This window comes from Coloeus monedula (assembly GCF_965178545.1).
Source record: "Coloeus monedula genome assembly, chromosome: 1".
In the NCBI taxonomy this organism is placed as follows: domain Eukaryota; kingdom Metazoa; phylum Chordata; class Aves; order Passeriformes; family Corvidae; genus Coloeus; species Coloeus monedula.
In genome coordinates this window covers 31,988,024-32,011,628 of record NC_138781.1, presented here as the reverse complement: position 1 = coordinate 32,011,628, position 23,605 = coordinate 31,988,024, and the positions used below count along the sequence as shown (strand labels likewise).

General features: G+C 39.1%; 1 protein-coding gene across 1 annotated transcript in view; it reads right to left on the bottom strand.

Annotated features, from left to right (window-relative positions):
* LOC309577828 (dynein axonemal heavy chain 11-like) overlaps positions 1-23,144 on the bottom strand; it is a gene marked incomplete at both ends in the record, with an annotated part of 72,595 nt that extends 49,451 nt beyond the window's left edge. The window contains 4 exon segments of the mRNA XM_082290074.1: positions 706-852; positions 17,829-17,881; positions 18,682-18,805; positions 23,127-23,144. Of these exon segments, the coding sequence (XP_082146200.1) occupies positions 706-852; positions 17,829-17,881; positions 18,682-18,805; positions 23,127-23,144 (342 nt within the window).
* Positions 23,145-23,605: the final 461 nt, after the last annotated feature.

Genomic DNA, 23,605 nt, shown 5'->3' with positions numbered 1-23,605 from the left:
AAATGCCAGACTTGAATGAGCCTTCCAGACTTTAAAGGCAGAGGACCTTCAATTTACAGCATTCCATACTGCTGGTGCTTTATTTCAAAAGCCATGCTTGCAACTGTAGATGGAAATTTTTGACTCCTGATGAAATTATGCATTTCTATTCCTTCTGTGGTGAGCACTAAAGCATGTAAGCCTTTGTGTTTCCAACACAGATGTTGATAACTGATGCTGATAGGCTGAAGCAAAAAGAAGGAGACTTAACACTGAAGACATATATTATCAGGAATACTATTATAATCTTAAGATTCAAGGTTTGCACCTTGTAAGATGGTGGAATGAACTTCTGTATCAATTGAGTTGCTCAATTTACCTAGAGCCTCAAAGCCTTTAGAAATCTGAAGTGCCCAGAGATGACTCTTTGACCTTTACTGTATTACAAATAGGTCTGATTCTCAAGATCCACATGCATTAAATGCTTGAATGAGCTCAGTATTTATTGTTCTTTCATCTCATTAAAACAGCTAAAAGGTTAGGAAAAGGCATAATGTAAAGAAAGGTCAAGTGGTAATCATGTGAAATGCTGTTACATGTGCAAGTATAATAATTCTTTAGACTTTATGCTTCCTGGAGAGGAAGTTGTTCAAAACTGCTCACCTAAAAAGGTTTATTTTGTGCTAAATATAGCTCAACATCAGTAAATAGGAGAATTAGACTGACCTTTAGCTCCTCTGCATTTGCAATGGCCTTTTCTTGGCTCAGTTTCTCAGTCTGAAACCCTATCTTAGCAATCAAATCTTCAGTATCTTGATTTTTCAGTTGCAGTTCTGCTTCTTGAATAGCAAACTCGGATTTTAGATCTTCTACCTACATGGCAAAAGGTAATGCATTATTAAGGTGATTAGGCATGGTTCTGAGACCCAAAAGCTGAACTGAAAACCAAATTCATGTTTTGTGGGTCTCTAACTAGAAGCATTGTCTTTTCATTTTTTTTATCTTTTTTCTACTTGTACATGGCACAATTTTGTTGACATAAATAATTTAATAGTGACAGCCTGAGTGCTCCCACCACAGACTCCACAGCTTGCCTGGGATGTTCAGATGTCTGTCCTGCTGCTGAGGTTGTGGCTGCAGCCAGGTGTCTCAGCAGTGCAAAAGAGGCACAGCTGTGGCAGCCAGCAAAGACGCCAATGTAAAGGCAGAAGGATGTGATAGAAAATGCTCGGTATTCACTCTGAGCAGATGATTCCAGCAGAGCCTTGCTGAAAGGTTAAGGCACACTCAGAGACTGCTGAACAAAAACTCCCTGTAAGTGTGCTGAAATAGCAATTCATTGCCTGCCAGGTGAGAAACTCATATCAAAATACCCAGCAACAATATCTTTTCACATATAAAGAAATTGTTTCAAATAACTTTGGGTTTGGCATGGTTTGGGCTTTTTTTTTTTGTTTTTCTGCTAACCTACCAACCATTTTGTCTGACAGCTATTCAAGATATATTTTAACCAGAGGGGTCTTGTTAATCTGATCTGGATAGGGGTGATAAGACAAAGTGGAAGACAAATATTAGAGGGCTTAAATTTCAATCACATGGAAGGTCTTGAGGGCTCTCCTGATTTGCTGGGCTCCTGAAATCTTACAAAACCTACAAATTTTACCTTTTCAAAATGTGACTTTTTGATTTGACAAAGCCATAATATAATTTTAACAGATGACTGTAGAGATCAGAAATCTCTCCACTCACTTTATTTTTCAATTTGTTTGAGCCAACTTTATGTCTTTTTCTTTAAGAAAAATACTAAACAATGCTTCATTTGATATTCTTCTATAAAGCTCCAGAGTGCAGGGTAAAAATGGCTCAGTGTTCAAGTGCCTGGCTAGATAGTGCCTGGAGCTGTGGGTCTGTCAGCCAGCACAGCATGCAGCACATGAAATTGTCCAATTACCATTTGGCCATCAACAAATCAGAAATCAGAGAAAAAGAGCATTTTAATAATTTACTAGCAGGGGCTACTTTATTGAAAACAGACTTTAAAATCCCTTTTCTGTTGACCATTTTTTTAAGGTCTTCAGTTGACAAAGTGGGAATAAGCCAGCCAGCTCCCATTATTAGCCTCATACAGCAGCATCAAGATGCAATGTTATGCAAAGACTGCAGCTGAGAATTTCATTTGCATAAAAGCACACAGAATTTTAGTTTTTAATAAAGAAATCGCTGGATTATGGGTTGTCTTCAGAATCTGCAAAAGGGATTATGGAACACATACGTGGGTCGGATGGGGTAAAGGCTTCCAAGCAGTTTCCCCTTCTTTCTGTCTTTGTGGGCTGATCACCCACCAATGAACTGTAAGCAGAAGCACTGACTGGGGGCTAAGTGGCACTAGCCTCACAAGGAGGTGACAACACCTGATGGAAAGGCTTCACATGTGTTCCTCCTGCTTTCATTACCCCTCAGCTGGTCACTGGCCACCCACAAAATCCCTACGTACGGAGCTGCCCCTTCTCTCTCCCTCGGTTTAGCTTTTACTGTGGCGCTTCCCCTCCCACCCTTTTACTGCAGCCCCACTACACTCCCCCTCCCTCCAGACTTGGTCCTTGCTTAAATGGACAGTCCCCTCTTTCCAAAGGCAGCTAAAGAGCTCAAAGAGCTTCTATGCAAAGAAAAAACCATAAACCCCAGTTTCAAAAATCAGGTAGTTTCAAAGAAACACAAAAATGCCACCCACAAATAATGAAAAGGTGATGCAACAACCATGTTTTGTTTGCAATAAAATCAAGATTATTTATAAAGAATGAAAGAAAAGGTTGTGATTTTCACAGTTTACCTGGAAAGTTACTGCCTTCCTTCTTTCTTAAGAAAGCTTCTGCATGCTATCAGCCAAGTGCTCCATGTGTTGTGACATCCTCTTGCTTTTTGCATCTAGGATATTATAAAGAATTATTTGCTCCAGAAGACTATTTGGAGTGGTGTAATTGTACTGCCTCTTGTTGTGACTGTACTTGGCACTCAGCACATTCACACTGGTGTGGGCAGAAGCCATGAAATCACCATAAACCATGGAGTCCTGGATGAGTGGCTGTACATAACCAAGGAAAAAGAATAAATGGAAACACAGAAACAAATGCTTCCAAACTTAAATATATCTATATGAGTTAAATATATCCATACATGTTTCTAAGGATGTCTCGTTCACAAAACTCTTCAATCTACCCTAAATATAATGTTGTCAGCATGTAAAAAACATTAAAGCAAAATGAGTGTTCCCCTACTGTTTTGCATATAAATTAATTAATTTTGCACTGGCATTTATCAAGTCTTCATCTCCACAGAAGCTCAGCACTTCAACATACTTTATTATTTTTGATAAACGCTCCTAAAAACTAGAAATAGAGATTAAACTAGTTCACTATACTGCTATATGCAGAGTTAATACTCTATGGATGTTCTACTTCACCTCTGGAGCTCCTGCCTAAGAGAAATCCTCTATCAGTTACAGAGATACAGGAGAGTGGTTGCTCTAATCACACTGGTCCCCCCACATTTGATATATCATCAAATTCGTATTTGGAGTGACATGTATTTTTGCCATTAACTCCAGTTTGTACAGAACAGGACACTACAATTTAGATTTCTGAAGTTGTACCATCCCTGCTTATCTGTGCTTCTGAAAGATAGACTAATAAATTGTAATGAAGGTAGGCTTTAGACCACTGTGGAGTCCTTCCACAAGCTGAGCCTCTAGATACCAAAAAAGGCAAAAAACCAGGAACATTTCTGTGCTAAAATGACCTTCTATGAGCTTCAAGGGGTATTTGACCAGAAAAGTATCTATGACTTCATGGAATTCAGATTCACTCCAAACTCTGACAGTGGACCCCCTTCTCTATGTGCCACCCAGGCATGAAACCACCAGCTATAACTCCAGCTCCAAGCAAATCTCAGCACACTGCAGAAGGGACCCCAGAACATTACTGTGGTCCTGTGTTGGGTCCCACACCCCCACGTGGGGTTTCTCTCTCATCACAGGGACCAAAATGCAGCCAGAGACTGGAAATTTCTTTTCACATACTATGTAAAAATCAAAACAGGCCAGGCACATGTAAAACATCTCCAGATGGTCATTAAGTCATGTGCTTCTGATCAAAATGCAGAGGTTAAATGCCTGTCTTTATTCACCTCTGACAGCAAGAAGAGGGGTTCAGGATCAAAACTCAAAGGTGCTTTTTCTAAATTTGCTGAAAACTGAACTAGCAAATACAAGATACCACTCCAGTCCTTTGAATTAGAGTATACTTTCCCAGGATAAAGAAGAAATAAGAAATCCCCAGAATTAATTTTTGTTTGTTTTAAAGGACACTATCCACATATATTATGAGAATAAATTCACATACGTGTCTAAGCAAGAGTACTCTATGCAAAATTAAAAGGGAAATACTAAGAAAACCCATTTAACTCCATCACTGTAACTAACTTTCATTTTGTCCTCTATGACTTCTAGCACACTTAAACTTTATAATTTGTGGAGTCACATCTCCCTCATTTTAATGATTATTTATTGCATTCTGTACAAGACGAACCCAGTTCAATTAATCAAGGGAAGCCTAAAAATCAATTAATATGAATTAAATGAGCTACACCAACTCTTAGGAAAGTCACACATAATTTACCAAAGCATTGTCAATAATGCTTAGGGAACTTTGGGAAAATTGCTCGTGAGTGGCTGTTGATGCAGTCAAATGTTTTAAGCCTACATCATTAATATTACAATCAGGTTGATGCAGAAAGACTTGCCATTTTTCTCAGTAAGAAAACTCATTATTTTCTTGTGCTTTTTCGGAGCTAGTTTAGAAGAATACTTATTTCACCTATGATCAGAAAAACAGAAATTAAAGCAAAAACTAAATAAAGAATAATTTGCATTTAAGGAAAGCAGAGGTAAATTGCTTTACAAATAGGAAAAACCAGAACATCATTAGTGGAAGCAAAGTAGCATAAATTCATCTTTTAAAAAATTGTTTGTAAAAGCAAGGCTAGTCAGCAGGAATAGACATTTTATGCAGATTTGAGCAGCATTTAACTTCCAGCTGAAATGTGTTTCAGCCCTTTTCTCCTTTTTTCATTGTTTGTGACACATACGGACCCTGCAGTACCTCTCTTCACAGTGAAAGACAACCTCCTTACACATGATCCTTATGAGAGGTCTCTACTCAGCAGCCCTGAAAAGCCCTCTAACAACAGTTTCATTTGTAAATCAGTGAGGGACGGAGTGGGTTCCGGTGGAGCTGGAAGTGGCCCGAGACAACTTGTCTCAATGGGGCAAAATAACTATTGTTATCGAGCTTAACAAAATGGCACAGCATGGGAGCCACGCCGAGCCAGAGAGCAGCTGGTTGTAATTCACACTGGTTTTCAGAAAACACTAATCGTTCCCGAACAGACCTCTTTGAGGATTGGTCTTCCCTGCATTTTCAATTTGTCACTTTCTCTTATGATAAGGTCAGCGGTGACAGCACTTCCTGACATTAACAGCTGTGGCTTTTAAAAGGGTCATTGTGGAACTACTAATTGCAGTAATTTCATTAGCATAAATTATTTATTCTGCCATTCATTTATCTCCAGGATTTTTTTTTTTAATACTACATTGTACTTTTCAATATATGCCCATTCAGGGTTGTAGGCAAAGGAAATTATTATTGCTAATTTAGCCTTCTTTATGGGTGAAAAAAAAAGCAAACAAAAAAGAGTTGATACAGTAACAAAATCTGATTTAACAGCAGTTCACCAGAAAACATAAAGTAGCTTGAAGCCAATAATGAAGATTAGGCTGGTACAAATCAAAGCCATTCATTAGTGCTAAAGACAACTGAGCATTAAACCTATATACATTCTGAAATAAAATATGAGGGTGAAGTAGGTTCATTCTTATCCAATCTCTCTACTCTAGGCCTTGGCTGATTGACTTTAAACATGAAAAAACCCCAAGGCAAGTTACGAGCAGTTTATACAGGAATTTTGCCTGCATCCTCCCTCTATCTTTTCTCAGGATGCAAAATAGTCATTACTATCAAATATATAAATCTCAACTCTTTGCAGTTAGGTTGAGCTAGCTGAAACATGCCAAGCAAAGAAAAAATAGACCAGTGTCACTGAAAATTAACACATGTTGCAGGCAATTATCAAAATTGAGAAAAAAAGCCAAGTCAGTGTTTGCTTGAAGGAAAAGGTACCTGGGAGATGTGAGTGGGTGGACAGGAAGGAGTTTAAGAGGCAAGGAGAGAAAGCAAAATATTACTCCAGGTGGCTTCTTTGCCACACTGCATGTTGTAAAATACCTTGGAGTAGGATGAGCTAAGAGCATAATGAATTTATCCTTGGTACGCTTAACAATGTGCGCTGCTTGGTGCTAAGCAGCAGAGAAGCAGCATAAAAACCAGCAACAATAAAATACTCAAAGATGATAGAGATGTATATGGTTGTTATTTTCAAAGAGGTGAATTAAACAATCCTGATCCTTTTATTCTGCACTGAGTCATATGTGACACCAGATGAAAGTAAGAAAGGGGAGGGGGGGATGCCTGTCATGCTGAACTTGGACACAGATTATTTTAAAATACTGTAGATCGTGCCTTATATCAAATGAGGTATAAAAGCACCTTTGTAAGTTCATGAAGCTCAGTACATGGATTTCAGAGCTGCTACACCCTGTTCTTTTCTTGTGCTCCTTCAAAATGAGGTTTAGCAATTTCAGTACTGAAACAGAAGAGGGCTCTTTTCCTCTCCTCTCTCCCAAGAAATCAAAGACATCAGAATTGATTAAATTTCTGATACTTTCCATTTCCCTTCAAATACCTCTGAACTCACTGTTTCTTGCCCTTAATGTCCTTCCAGGTGAAAAGGGTCTCACAATGCCTACTTCCAACAGGCACCACGATCAGGGAGGATCGCTTGTTCTTTCTGTTCAGATACTTTCACACCGGGCAAAAGGGACGTTCACAGCAGCACCCTCCATGGAACAAACTGACCGTGCAGCTCACCATCTCCCTGCTGAGCTCAACCTGACCCACTTCTTTCCCTGGATAGCCTGTGTCTTCCAGAAGGGTTATTGTTTTGAAAACAAAGAGGGAGAGAAAAAAAAACCCCAAACAAACCCCCCCAGAAACTTCCTTCTTGGTTCCCACAATCACTGTGAGTTTTTTATGGTTTTCCTTCACTATTTAAACCCAGAAATTTTCTGTTTTTTGTTAAAGCAACATAAATATGATGCTGTATTTGTATTGAACCCTTAAGAGAAAAAATTATCATTAGCTTAACTTCAAGCTACTCTAATTAAAAGTAATCTGTAATATTGTTATACAGCATTAAAAATCCTTTATCAACTACTATTCCTCAACTTTTTGAAAGTGTAGAAAAGACAATTAGGAGCTAAGTGTCAACTATGACAAAATAATCACTCAGCAGTAGACCTCACACTGCTGATCAACAATAAGGGACAGGATGACTGCAGTATGTTTCAGAAGCCCAGGGATAAGTGAGCACTAGCTAACAAGATTTCTGTGCTAAGAACAAAGGACTTCCCTGAAGTATCTAAAATGGAGCAAGCAAAATGACACATTAGCACACCAGCACTCTAGAGAAGGAGAGGAGACCACTTCCCAAAAATCTTTGATGGAGAGGGGATGGCAGACTCTAGCATTCCCCCTTCTTCAGGGTGGTCCTTTTCCCCCCAGCCCCTCAGATTCTTTAGATATCCTAATACATCTCTGCAGCTGTCTTGTGGCCCCTCCCTTTACTAACTTGGTCATTTTGCCTTGACTTTCCTTTTACTCCTTCTCAGGCCCTTTGCTTTACACCTCTCCTACCATTCTGGTTCAGTTTGGCATTTCCTTCCTGTCTCCTCTTCTCTCCCCACCCATAGCACTGACATGGCTTCTCTGTTATTTCAACGCCTCTGTTCTGAGTACACTTTCCTCATCACTTTAAAATCTTTCCCCTGCCTCATCCTATTATTTTTTGCATCCTGCTCTTTGTTTGTTGGTCTTTCCATCGGCTGCATATGACTCATGCACCCAGTACTGGTTCATGTACATTGATGACACAAACCCCTTAATTCCCTGTCAGTAAAGCATCATGTTATTTCATTAGTTGACATTTATGTCACTTCCTGGGAATCAAACAGTAAAGATACTTACCAGGAACAGTTAACACCAATTTGAAAAAAGGAACTCATTAACAGTTGCTAAGATCAGTGAAATCTTAAATATCTAAAAAGAAAAGAATGATAGAGAAACATAATGCTTATTTTTTTTAAAATAATCCCCCCCAACATTTTATCAATATACTATATATTAGATGTATAGATGTATAATTATTATATATTTATATACAGCAATATTAAATGACTAAATTCTGGTGACCAGAGGTATTTTCATAGGAGAAAAATATAATTAGATAAGGACATGAGAAAAGAATATATTTAAGTCAAAGTAAATTCTATTTTCTTTTCTCCATTAAATCCTCTCTGTTTCTTTCAAATAAGAAGTTAGTATCGCATAAAAAATTAATGCAATTGGATATCCCGCCTCCCTCCCCCCCCCCCCCCCCCCGGCCCCCTCCAGCTCACCAGACAACAAATAACTATGCTGATGACACTATACATCTCTGTTAAAATAAAGCAGGAGCAGCTGATGGAACATACAAATGCCAGGTTTATTTGCAAACATCTCTCCCTCCCCCGCAGTCCTACAGGAGGCATCCGTGTGCCGCCGGAGTGCGGAGCCAGGACAGCGCAGGAGCAGCAGCCAGGGAGCCTGGATTGAGTCCCGCAGCCCCGCTCCCCTCACGGCCCCGGGGACAGGGAATGCCCGCGGGTTCCCTGGAAGCAGCACTAGACATCCCTTCTCCTCTCCTTCACCTTCATTTCACCACTACTGCTGTGTTTTGTATGGGTCTGAATGGAGGATAAACACTGCAAATGCAGAGAGAGCTGCCTGGCGCTACATTCGACTAAAACCAGACGGCTCTTCCCTGGGAATTCCTGAAATCCTCAGTCTTACATGATCAAAACCCCCCTATCCAAATAAATGGTCCCAAATATAATATAAATATAATCTCCAGAAGGAAGCTTCTGCAATGGCAATTGGTGAAGGAAAGTAAGCATTTTCCAGATCTCTGTGAGTAACTCCAGCAGTCTCACTGCCAGCATAGAAGTTGCTGCATGTTGTCCCATGCTAGGAAGGACATCAGAGGCAGCTGGCTAAAACTCTTAGAAGAATATGAGAATATTCCTTTCCCCTGAAGAGAAACTCACTAATGCATGTGGTTTGTTTGGGGCTTTTTCTGAAAACAAACGTTACGCTCTGCATCAACCAGCAACAAAAAGAGAATAATTGCCCAGATATTAAAATGCTAAATGTATTTGCCATGTAGTGCCATGGATTGCCTTTACAGGGGAAATTTCCACCTTTCTATTTGCTGAATAGACGGAGAACTCTTTGGTTCACCTGGACTGTGCACAGCAATATTTCAGCCTCACTTGCTACAGCTCTAGTGAATTTATTTAACTGAATTGGAAAAGGCTAAATAAACTCTGTATCTATAAGATCCTAAAAAGACTAGAATGGAAGGATTCTGCAAAGACAGTGTTATGAATTACATAGTTCTCTTTCCCTCACTTCTCTGCCTGTGCTAGACAGCCCCCTAAACTCTCCTGAAGGCAGTGGCATACCATTAAAATTCAGCTTTTAGCAGGGGTGAACTTGAACAACACCAAAGGCAATAAGTATGCAGGAAGGAGTCAAAAGAGCAATTTTTTTCCCCAGTGTATTCAGTTATCGATCTTTCAGTGATCTCCGTTGCTTTTTTAGGAAACTGATGGGCTTGAAACTGTACCTCGACCCCTTCAGCTTCCTCAACGAACCTCCTGCTGCTGGAGGGAAGGGCCTCCCATGGCCACTCATGAAGCCAGTCAATAGCAGGGCACTTAACTATGGCTGGGAAGTTCTCAGCTGACTCTCACAGCATGGCACTGACGGGACAGAAACACACGACAACGTGCCAGAGAGGAGGGAGGGAACAGGGAGAGAAAAGAATCACACGGCAAGTTGAGGCCATCAAAGAGAGGCATGCAATGAACCATGGTCCAGCACCAGCCAGTACAGAGCTGAGGCTCCAAGCCAAATTTGGCAGACAATAAACTTTGTCAGCAACCCTGGGCAAATAGGTTTTGCACCCTTTCCCTTGTACAAACATGGCACTTTTGCAGCTTCCTTCTGCTCTCTCCATGTTGGCATCAGTTAGTTTGATAGCTATAGATGATAAGGCAGGCACAGGGACTGGCTGGCATGCAGACAGCCAGAAGGTGCACATTCAGCTGGCCATGGTGACAGAAACCCAGTTCTTGACTTTATAAATCTATTCAAGTCTCTTCCTGACACTTTAATATGCAGTGTGACCCCTCTAAAAGAGCAGGAAGAAAAGGAGATTTGGATCTTAGCTTTCATGGGAATTTTAAGGGATGATTCTTAATAGAAGTGCAAAGAGATGACCAAAAAAGGGTAGGCCAAAGTATTCAAAGGAAAATAAAACTGTGACTGAGTCTTGATATCACCAGGTCTACACAAAGCAACTGGCATTTGAGAAGGAAGGGTTATTCTAGTCCTCAGCAGTATCTTGACCCTACTTACTGCAGGTAGCACATGCTTTGGCCATTGCATATGCTCTTGGTTAATTGGTAAAATGCCAGACATCAGGCTGTTAAGACAAGGTTGGAGTCTCTCCTATATGCTTCTTACAAAAAGGAGCTATTTCTACTGTACAGGGCCTCTCAAACCATATGGCACTGATGTTGTTAATTCCAATAGAAAATAACCAAATAGTTTCAGAAGAGTTTATAACTTGTCCAACAGCCACAAGTGCCAGGACAGAGCCCAGTCAGGCATGCCAGGGAAGTGACAAGTTTATTTTTCCTTTGGACTAATTGAGAACTGACATTCCTATTAAGAGAAAACTGGATAAAAAAGGAAGAAGAGCAGAAAGCTGAAAGAAAATAAGTAAAAAAAGAAGCGACGAAAGCAAGAGGTTGAACTGGCTCAATACTTCACTGAGTTTTAAAGCAATCAGATAGGAGAGATAAAGGAATGAGGAGAAAGCAACAACAGAAAAAAGGTTCAACAGTATCTGGAAAGAAGATTGAAAGGAAAATGGAAAAGAATTGCTACTATCTCATAGTTTCTAAAAATACATCTCTGCACTAGAAAACACAAGACAGGAATTTACACAAATAACCTAGATACTAGAACCAAGTCAAACCAAGAATACCCAGGTTGTCTAAGAACGTCACAAAGATAGACCAATCAGCAAGTTGGCTTAAGGTACAGAAGAAATGATCTACTTTAAATGTTTGAAGAGGCAAATGGCAGAAATGTCCATGTAGAATTCTAGACAAGTGGTGAAAATTACACTAAAACTGTACTAAGACACAGAAAGATCTTGGAATTTACTGCTGATGAGAAAGATGGGCACACACAGAAGAAACAACCAAAAAGATAGAAGAATAAATGGTGTCTGCCACAAAACTGAATCAGAGAAGAAAAAATGTAGGGGAAGAATCTGCTAGGTCTGTTTCACAATCTTGAACACTGCTGAGTTTTCTGAATTTGTTTCCTGGTTACACTATGTGTCCTTCAGTTAGACATTGTTTCTCCCTCACATCACCTCATTTTCTGGGAAAATTCTACAGTCATTTGTAATACCAAGACTTATGGTGTCTCAGCTCCATGTTGAAGCCCAGGGAACTTAATTTTCTCTTTTTTTATTCCTCTAGTAGCCACCTTCTCAGATCTGCACACCATCCCTGCCGTGGTAGCAGCAGCAATGGAGAGCCTGGAGAGATCTGTCCCTGCTTTGATGTGTTTCTCACAAGTGCCCTTGCTATAGCAGTGGTGCCAAACTGAATCTATCACTCCTCCAAAGCTGCAAGCCATACACAGACTTGCTTGAAGTTTCATCTTCTACACCCTCCTACACTCCTCACATTGCTCATATATGAACTTAACTCCTTAAGTACTGGACTGCAAGAAGAGTTCAAATCAGAGTCTTGGGACGTTTGCCAGAAGCAAATCAGAATTTAGTGTTTTCTTTAGTCTTGTATCCTAAGTAATATTTTATTCTCCCTAAATATTGAAAAATTGTTTGTATGGGATGATTACTGTTTATATCAATCTTTAGGGGAGAGGTTGCTTTCCCTATCCAGTGTAATTTGTTAGGAGCAATTTAGAAGAATTGTATGTATAAGGAGCTGCATTAGTTTATATGAACTGCAGATACCTGAGAAGGTAAGATGGGGATTTTAGGACTGTTTACTTGAAACCTTATTCCAATATCTAAATTGTAGATTTCCTAAGTGACACCCAGAACTCTTCTGTTCTCCCCTTGTCCTTGGCAGATGTATTCAAATGCATAAGCACAATTTTACAAGTACAGGTTTACAAAGCAGTAGACAACAATTGAATGAAACTGTTACGAAGGCTAAGAAGAGAGAAAGTAGATGAATTCTGCAAAACTGAATTCTAGAAACCTTACAGAGAATGAAGAGAAATTATCAAATCCAATAAAAAGGTAGTGATAGGTAAAATGAGTCACACAAAAACTTTGTAGATTATTGTGACAGGATGAAGAAAAATGGCTCAATCATTTAATAAATTACTTCTTGGAATAGCTAGTCCTAGAGCTCAGACCATAACATACTAGTCATAATTTCCATTATTTTTCCTTAAAACACGTAGCTGAGAGATTTTTACTACATTGTATTGTTAGGCAGAAAATTCCAGCACAGCCCTGGATATAATATGATACCCTGATAACTATCTATTTGTTAATTACTTTTTGTGAACAAATACATAGGATACAGCTTATACTTGAAAAGGTAGTCATAAAAAGAATGCAACCAGATCCTGACCACAGCATAACCCCTCTTTCTCCTTTAGTTGTGGCAAAGTTTGGTAAATTCTCACCATAGATTTGATGCGGCATGTTTTCGGGGTTCATTTGCATTCCTCCCAGTGAATTCCCTATACTACAAAGGACCTTGTGCACTGCTTGCTTTGCACACAGAATAATGAAGATGCCATGTGATCTGATAGCAAGAGAGCTGTGAGGAAAATTGAGTAATTATTACTGACTACATTTTGAACAATCTTTGCATAAGCAAGAAGGTCTTATTTTGAAAACATTTATCTTTTGTCCAAGCCATACATTACAGCTTAATTTGACAGAAGGAAAAAACCCAAGAATAGGAAAGAATAGGAAATTCTCCATGTAAAAAATGAAGAATATCTTGCAAGACAATCAGGATATAAATATTACAGTGAAGAAATCATATAGAAATAGAAATATGTAGTAAGTTCTCCAAGATAAACACATCCCTTTCTTTGAGGATTTTTGAGATTTAAACACACACAACTGAGTAATGAAGACAATCATTGTGGAAAAAAGAACTGTTATCTTGTGAAATGCGTATCAACTTCCATGAAGCATTCGCCACTCCGAAGAACACAACCCCCCTGTTTTCTCAAGTGTCCATTTGAGCCTCACACTCACATGTCACTCTCACTACTGATGTGCATCTTACACTATATTTTTTGGTCCAACCTTCTCCTGCTCTTCTCAAAAATGCAAGCCCTCTAGGTTCACTAAGTGCTATGAACAGAGCAAGACAAAAGACTAAAGAGCATCTTGGCACATACTTGACCACTGGTCTGATGGAGCCCATCCTATTTCAGCGTTAGTGCACTCTCATGGTTTTCCCATATGAAGCTAAGCAGTGCTGCTGCAGGAGTGAGGAGCTGCACAGACCAAGAATCAGTCCTGACCAGCTCTACGCCACCACCATCATTTTGTGAACAGAGCACAGGAAAAGCTGTGCAGGAGCAGGAAAATCCATATGGATGCCAGCCATTTCATGCTACTAGTCCTCAGGACCACAAAATGCCCTTCGTAGTTTTACTAATACAGATGTATCCTTAAAAGTCAGCTCTCTCAGTGCTCAAGAAGAGATGGCTGACATCCAAATCAGAAAAGCCTGGAGCTTTTCATACAGAAACAGGAACTCTGTAAGAGCCTGCCAACTGCAGAAACAGATGTTTTCTGTGCTACAGAACTTGGAAATCCTCGATAGCTACTCCCCACTGAACCAAACAAAACAAACAACAAAAAATAAACCTGAACCAAAAATCAAAACAAATCTGGGGTCAGTATTAGTTTAACACAGAATCATAAACCCTAAAAACATACTTCTTTTTGGCTGGGACTTAAGCACTCAAGCAGATAGATATGTATTTATGCCCTCAAAGGAAAAACCATGAGAGCTGGCCAAAAGCTGAGCTCTGATGGGGCTTCACAAGTTCCTTGCAGATTCACAGATAAAAATAGATGTTCTGTCAGTGGCAAAACAAACCAAAAGGAAAAGGTTAATGTGTCCTAATGAAAGAGGATTTGGAAATGAAAGATGATAATTTAAAAGAAAATTAATCATAAAAATATGGACAAGATTGCCTGTGGCAATGCAGGACACCCACTCTGCCTATGTTTGACTTTAATTCTGGTTGAAGCATGAAAATACTGTACTGCTAAGTTCCACAGCAAATAGGGAGCCACCTAAATCCTGACAGGACTATAGAAAGAGGAGATCATTGTAAGGATGTGATGACTAAAGTAGTCATGCCAAGTTGGAAGGAAATTGGAGAAATGGCATTCCCCTAAAGCAAATTTCATTCTTAATGCTGGGACTTCACAACAGCCACTGAGGGACTGTAAATTTTACATGAGGAAAATACACTATGAAGAAACTTGCTCAAGGAAGGAAGAGCAAGTATTTGTAGTACCCATCAGCAGCTCACGAAGAAAATTGGCTACACATGGACTGAACACAGATTCAGTTCAAAAGAAAAAAATCACTTAGCATGTCTGACTTTAGAATATATAGTAATGTTTAAGAGCACTGAGGAGACTGAAGTGAGAACCTGGAAAACATGCAAAGATGAAAGGCTGCAAAGAGTATACTTACGAGAAAGAGTACATTTGAGGGTATGATTGTGTAGGGCATGAGGGCTGTCAGGCCTTTGGTCACAGTGTTCACATCTTTGGGGAAAAGCTGATGGGTTACCATGACAAGTAAAGTACAATATAACAAAATCAGATGGAGCTCCAGAAACAGCAAGACTGACTGAACTCATCATATTCATGCTTTTGAGAAATAATTGCTTCTTCTGGCCTTTACTTTTCCAAGAAATTTTGGTAATGTGCCGAGTATTTAAGAGTGATTACTGCACAGAGATTTGGGATATTGAAAAAATTCTGGAACCCAAGTATATTGCTGAGCCTTAGAAATGTCTCATCTTGTGTGTGCCTTAGACCCATCAGTGCATTAACATTTACAATGTTCAGCCATCAACTTTGTTTGCTCGAGCATCATTCTTCCTTTATAATTTATTTCATCATTCATTATGAAAGTTCTTAAAATTCTCATGTGCATATCTGTCCTCACATACCCTTCAGCTGTGGACCCGTATTTTATAATGGTGCAACCCATTGTCTTCACCTGATGTACTTTCAACTTAAATTTGCACCTACACACATGGCATGTTCTCAGTACATTGACAGCACAATTGACTGCAATGTCCAGATTGCAAACAATCAAAACAAAAGCAACACAAACCCAAAGAGAGTCAAAGAACAGCCCTGTGTAGTTTTGGTTCCTGAGCTACAGATTCCTCAGCATAAACAGAACTGCAGGATGTAAGATTATAAGTGAGCTCGAGGGAAAACGTGGCTTAATGTAGGATGTTGATTTTTCCAAAACGAAAGGGAAAAATGAGACTATATCACTTCACTGAGCTTTAACATTATGAAACTGCCTAAATTCGCCCTTTTGTTCTCTTTCACATTATATTAGTCTTTTACTCTTCAAATCTAGGGAAATGAAGAGGTGATAGGTCACGCTGCAACTAAAAGTTCATATAGGTATCTACCAGTGTGTTAACTCATGAAATTTATGTCTCCTTCAGTACTATAATGTCTCTACTTTTCTTCCCTGCAACATGAATAGATACCTCCTGTTCTTGCCTCCAGAAGTGCTAATTTGCACAGTAGGGGACTGGTGAAATTGTTGCAAGGTAAAAGGAGTTTGAAAGCTGGCTTTCAAAAAGCCCTTGAAAGGAAAGGAAAGGAAAGGAAAGGAAAGGAAAGGAAAGGAAAGGAAAGGAAAGGAAAGGAAAGGAAAGGAAAGGAAAGGAAAGGAAAGGAAAGGAAAGGAAAGGAAAGGAAAGGAAAGGAAAGGAAAGGAAAGGAAAGGAAAGGAAAGGAAAGGAAAGGAAAGGAAAGGAAAGGAAAGGAAAGGAAAGGTTACTGTGGGAATAAGGAAAACATAAAGGCTAAAAATGTGAAAGGAGAAAATGAAGAGAGATATTAGAAATAATTTTTTCCCCATCCTACCTTAAAAAAATATACGAACACAATAGTCATGAAACAGAGACAAATAGCACAGTCAGAAAGGGATATGCAGAAGGTAAGCACCACTATTGACCATGTCACTGAAGTCTGTAAAAGTGAAGATGATACAGAATATGTCACACAAATCTCCACTGGCCTCTATGTTGCAGAATAAATTTGTGGAATGAAGAAGTAATGGCAACAAAATTACAGATAGGAGGGAACTTCAGCAAAATTTAAGCAGGATTGAAAAAGAGAAGAGGAGAGGGGTGAAAAAGAGAAAGTGGTATGTTATAAAGGGTGAGAACTTGGCAAAAACTCATAGTCAAATCAGAATGCTCTTTAGAACAGTGGTGGCTGAATACCTCAGAAAACTGAGAAACATAGAAGATCACTGTGAAATAATCTGCTATATGAAGGCTCTTCTCATCCCCAATGAAGCTGAGCATTTTCATACAAAAAGTATGGAGCATATATCCCTTTCAAAACATTCTCTTTCTTAAGGGTTAATGGTTTTCAGACTTCTCATTTTCTTATCAGCTACACAGATGTTTCAGATGACGTGTGAAATTGAAGCCTACATAACCTGAAAGTTCCTAAAGATGCCACTGCAAAACCAGTTTCCCCAGATACTGCTTTCCAGCTCTCAGGAGAGAACTACAACCTCCCTCCAAAACAGTGCCTCTAAAACAGGGTTTAAGAGAGACAGTTGTTGCAATTGTGGTATCATATTAATGTGTATTCCTAAAAAGTTTTAAATCTGAAAACAGCTACATGGATATTTTTACTTTTCCAGTTTTAAATGGCACAGTAAAAGTAGAAAGAATTAACATTTTCTGTGAAATTTCAATTATTTGTGCAAATACTTAAGACTTGACTACACATACAGAATTACAACATTTGTAATTAGGGAGCATATTTACAATTGAATTAACAGCACCACAAACTCCTCATGAGCACCTCACTTCTCTCTGGAGTGCATTATTATGTCCAAGACATAAGACCATGAAACTAAGACACAGAGCAGCTATGTGACTTTCCTATGAACAGGCAGGAAGTCAACAGATCTGGGAGCACACTTGGTGTACACCAAGCCTCCACACAGGCAGGTTATTACAGGGGTAACACAAGAGAGGCAGTTTCGGTGCCACATGTCAGCAAGTGAGCTTTCAAAAGAAGTATGCCAGCATATGCTGGGTTATGAGATAACTGAAATATGTTGCTATTTTGATCAGCTCATCACTGTTTCTTACCCCTGAAATATGCCTTACTTTCTACTGCAGCCACACTCTCAAGAACCACCTCCAACAGTGTTCTCTGATGTCCATCAGGCCCAGGGCTCAGACTTCTTTTCTAACTCCTGCAACTATGACCTTCATGTCTTCATCACTGAACAGATCTGGAACCTCTCCTGTGAAAAGACAAAGGGGTAGGTAGGAGACACCTTACACAACACATGACAAATAATCTTCTACATGGTATTCACCCCAATGGGGTTTAAGCACGTAACAAGAGCTATGGTACGATACTACATATATCTAGTAACAAAACAGTCTCCTCCTGTTCCCTATGTCTTTTTGCCTAAAAGGAACTATTATTTTCTTTTTTTTTTCTTTTAAGGGATAGGAAACAACATTGTTTTGAAATGACAAAATATTTGCCCTGATAGGAAGTTCACTTGCAAATTATGGGCCCCTCAGAATAGTGGTTCCTTATTTCACAGGCTGTTAGTAAATTGCTTACTAGTTGGGTTGCAAAAGTAAATATAACTTTTTAAAAAATCCTTCGAGATACACTCCAGCTGTCCAGATGTGCATTTTTTCTTCCATCCTATCCCCACACCCCCACGTTCAGAGTCCAGATTCTCTAATCTTCAAAACATGGGTGAGGCATCATTGCTGCATGCTACAGTTGTGCAGTCACAGGGACATTGCTTGAAATTAGTGAAATCACACCAAAACAAACATAACAATAAGTCAAAGAGATATTCTCCTTTCCCCCCAAATCAATGCACTTATGAATGGTAAGCCTTAGCAATTTGTCTCCTCAACGGGCTGTGCCGTCTTAAGCAAGTTGGATGGCTTGACTTGGCCACTCTAAAATCTCTCCCTACAAATACCTGAAAAAGAAATAATCTCTTTAAAGTTCAATGAAAACACAGATCATTTGTCACTGGAAAAGATCTTTCAAGAAATTTGTTGCTTTAATCACCTGATGCCAACAAGTCATTAATCAGCACAAGAAAGCGTTCATCTGGAACTTGGGCATCTGTCAGCAAAAACACTGTGGGCATGTTCTTGGCACCAGTCTTGATGTACGCACTGGCAAGATCTACCTGTAAGGAAAGGAGGCAATCACTCATATTCTGTTAAAATGTTGATAGAGAAAAAGTGTGAAATACACGTTAGTGGTGGCAACACATCGGTGACTTCTTACTTTTTCTCAGTTTATTTACATTTCACTAATTTGCTGTACAATATCCAAGGGGGAATGCAGTTTGTCTTATTTTCCACATCAGACACTGAAGTTTTGACATGACCTAGTAGTAAAGATTGAAGAAGTCTCTCCATGAATGTACTAAAAAGGGATATTGCAGCCATGAAAGTTCCATCAAGAACAGCAACTACCATACCAAAAATGTGTGGGAATTGCATTGAAGAGTCAGATCCATTTTAAATTCTGTTGTTTCTGAAAGACTTTTTTTTGTTAGTGAATTTATTTAGGAAAGCTTTCTCAGCTGCAAAAAACCCCAACAAAACTGAGGTGCACACTGTTGCATTTTTTTTTTTGGCTGCGGCCCAGAGGGAGACATGGTATGGGACCATGTGGTATAAACATGGAATGCTTTTTGGCTTTGGTTTCCAGAAAGAACACAACCCACATCAGTTACATTTGAGTGTGACCACATTTGAAACACAGAATAAGGTCAATGCTGGCTGTTATGAACAAGCTGTCACAAGAACCTAGCAAAGCAAATCTTCAGGCTTGTTAACAGGGGCTTAGAAATTTTCCTGCTTGGAAACAGCAGGGAGGAAATGACCACTTAAGTCCACATCTTACACTGCACATCATTTGACCAGGGAAGGAGGGCACAAGAAGTTAGACATCGTGAATACACTGAAGAACATGCTGCATTTCCCAAAGCAGAACAGCATCTACTTCCCTCAGAAAACCAGAGACTGAGAAAGCCTTGGGCTACACACACTGTGGTGGTTTGGTCATGGACCAAGGCTAACAGAAGGGCTTTTTGGGGACTGGCATCCACCAAATCTGGCCACAATCAGATCCTTATTCACCCACATCTGAAATTCAGAAATATTGCTTGCTGTCCACATAGAGTGAAGACCAAAATGTTCTCTCCTGTGCTGATTGCTCACATAGGGCTCAGCCTTGCAAGGTCTGTAAACCTGATAAGAGCATCTCACTCAATTATATGCCTAATCTTTGCACATGGGCAGTTTAGGTGACTAAAGGACTCAATGCAACAAGGACAAAACTTTTTCTTATGTTCACCCACTTCAAGTTTACACCCCTAAACCAATACATGCTCAATGTCATGCAAAAATTTGTACTAAACCACTAACTATAAATATCAGAACTCCAACCACATCTTTGTAACATGTGAAGCAGCTGCCTTGGAAAAGTGGAGAAACTACTAAAATTCTGTGAAGCATATAAGCAGGCACTTAAATACATTTTGACTACACAGGTTTCACAAATAAAGAAAACAAGAGGTACAGCTGGAAACCACAAGAACCATAGGACTTGTTACTGTAAACTCCACTGTTTTGCCTGTGATTTTATCAAGCCTGTGCAACAAAACACATTCTTGAAGTAGTGAACTCAACAGACTCAAATAATATCTATTATTTTACCCTGAGGCCCTGGTCTCTTCTGTGTAGTTTGGAAAAGCTCCAGGGAGCAGATGTATCCTGCCAGTCCAGACAAGCTGTGTTTACCACCTACTCCAATCAGAAGTTCATAACCCCTAGAAGCTTATAGGATAGGACTGATTCAGCACCTGATGACAAAACACCAATAAAGTAACAGTAACATAAAGTAGTTTCAACAACCTTCTAAGCAAAGTTTCTCAATTTCTTTTTATTGCATCAAGTCTGTTTTTTTCCTCCCCTCCTTTCTTTTTTTGGTCTGTTTTTGAAATAATGTTCTCCTGACACCTAAATGCACATTATCTTCACATCAGTGTTTGCTATTGCTTGCACTATTTGAGCAAGTGAAGAGTTCTTTTCCTTTATCAAATATTGAAGGTCTGCCAATGACCAGAGCTGTCTGGTTACACATTCTTTACATTGAGTTGCTCCAAAGAATCCCACCAGGATTCTGATGGGCCCTTACTGAACTCAGAACAGAGTCCTAGTGAGCTTGAAGGGAGGTGGACTGGGCTGTAGGAGCATATGAGAATTTCACATCTGGCAGTCTGCACCACAAAGGCTGAAGGACGATGAATCACTTAATGACAAATTTGCTTCAAACTTTAATTTACTCTTGGAATATCTCTCCCAGAATAATTAAAGCATGCTGTTATTTGCTGATCATAGAATACTATAGGAGGATTGAGGCCAGATGAGGACTTGCCCCCAAATTAGACAAGATCTAATTGCTAAAATTTTGAAATGCGTGTTTGAGGTAATTCCTCTCACAGAAAATTATGTTTGAGACATTGACAGAAATCTCTTGCAGTTTATATTCTAATAATTTTTATAAGCATCTAAAATTATTTTCAAAATTTCATTTTTAACATCAGATGCAGATTCTAGAAGATGAAAGACCAGATCTTAGAGACAGCATGTTGGACCTTTTGCACAATTTTTCTTACATGTATCAATGAAATATCCCCTTCATTCTCTTTATGTCTCATGCCACTGAAAAAAGTTATTGAAAAAACTCTTGAAAAAAACATTGATGAGAACCTTCTTAAATAAAGGGATAATGTGTCTAATCTGGTTGCATCTAATAAAGAGCTAAAAACCTGTCCAACAAAAACATTACTGGAAGCCAATTCTCTTTGACTTCACTGTAGAACTTTGTCAGTCTTATTCATTATTTAACAATGGATCCACAAAAAAAACCCCATAAAAGGTGCAGAAAAAACTTATGGGATTTAATTTCACAATTACTTTTCCAGGACTGCCAAGTTGTAAGCCTAGGACACCCTGCCACTTTGTTTGCCAAACTGAGATACTACTCTCAGTCACTAGGCTTCAGAGAGAAGATAATGGCTTACCAATATTTTCAAGCAAAACTAGCGATACCTGAGAAGGCTTCTGTCTGCAGGTGTGATGATTATCACATCAACCTCTAAATCAGCCTAAAAAAACCTACAGTCCCTATGAAAGGTCCATATGGTTATCTTTGAAATTTAAGCATTTCTTTAATCCTCTTGGAGTGAAACTTCTACAATAGACTGCTTTGTCAAGAGTGCTTCTCTTACACAGCTCCTGTCTGATTACGCGCAAAGTGAAAAACGATGACACTGAAATCCTAGTCCAACTCACTGAGAAGAAAAGTTTGTGTGTTAAACCATTTGACATTGCCAATAATACAAACTGCTTCAAAAAAACTTATCTCTGCCAGCAGGGGCCTCTGTCTCTTTCTGGAAATCACTGATATTACACGACCAGAGTGACGGTATCTATTGAAGAAAGATTACAAATAATGACAAGAGCAACAATGAAGTCTGTGCCTCACTTACTCAGCAAAATCTTCATCTTCTGAAAACTGGCTGGTTTTCTTCTGTGCAGAAAAACAAAGCAAATGTAGTAAATCAGATTTTAGAAACATAACAGAAGCTGAGATTTGGAGCCATGATGGGTACTAAGATATTGCCTGACATGACAGAAACAAGTTACATTAAACTGAAGTAAGGTAAGCATACATACGAAAAAAAAAGGTATGAATAAATAAAATAAATCTATGATGACACTTAGAAGTCTTGGCTGGTTTAGGTTTAAAAAAGTACAAGGCTGGGCAGCAAAGCAGCTCCAGGTCTGCCATGCATTATTTAGTATATGCTTAAGGTATTGTCCTGGTTTTGAACTAACCTAATTTTAAAAGCATTTTCCTTTTCTTGGAAACAAAAGACAGATATTGCTTTTCTTATAAAGGCCTGACACATCATTAAGTAATTAAAAGATAAGGCAAACTGTCTACAGCATTACAGATTATCTTTTCAGCCTCAGAAAATAAGTGGTGTTAATTTCTGTGGAGTGCAATAAAAGGGTGAATCTCTGTTTAAACAAACAGTGGAGGTTATTTTTAACACTGAGCCACAATCTGCTCTTCCATAAGGGCACCAGCAAAGTCTATTTATCAGCTCTATTGCTGCATGCCCTGCATAAACCTTCCACTAAGAGTGCTATGAGTCTGCACTGCAACAACCCCTCAACAGCAGAAAGCAACGACTTCATGCAAGCATAGTTAGCATCATGATGGATTACATTTTAGATATTCCAGTTACACCCACTGCATGGCACCCTCAGACAAAATTGGGTTCATAGAAGCATGTCATTGTAGCTCTCTAGGAACTCCTCAAGTTGCTCCCCACTGCAATGTACAGTTCCAGTAAATAAGACCTATCACCACTCAGTTTTTAACTTGCTGGCATGAGGCAAAATACTTTCCAGCTACAAACATACCTCAAAATACTTGTCCATAGTGTCCATCATAATTTTGTAATAGAAATTACAGTCTTTGCTTTCCACTAGTTTATTCCCATAGACATGTGCCAACTCATGATCCAGAGATACTGAATATCATTTGGTTGCTGTAAACACTTGGGTGTAGGAAACAAAATGCCCTAAAAGATAACAAAATATTTTCTTTTTTAATGTTGTCATGTGGCATCAAAATTGGATGTCTAAAGGAAGACTAACTGATATATTCTGCAAAGACATTAGTTATACTTAGTAGATATCCAGTAGATACTGTGCTTGAAACCATACATTCTTTAACATGAACCAGAATGTCTCCAAATTAGCAAGTTCTCCAGCCAGTTGAACATGCAAAATATAGTTAAAACAAATGTCTGCTCTCCACTGACTGGGATGCTTAGGTGGGCACAGGACACACAGCAGCAATGGCACCACCAGGACCTTCCATGGTCACTAGCCCTGTT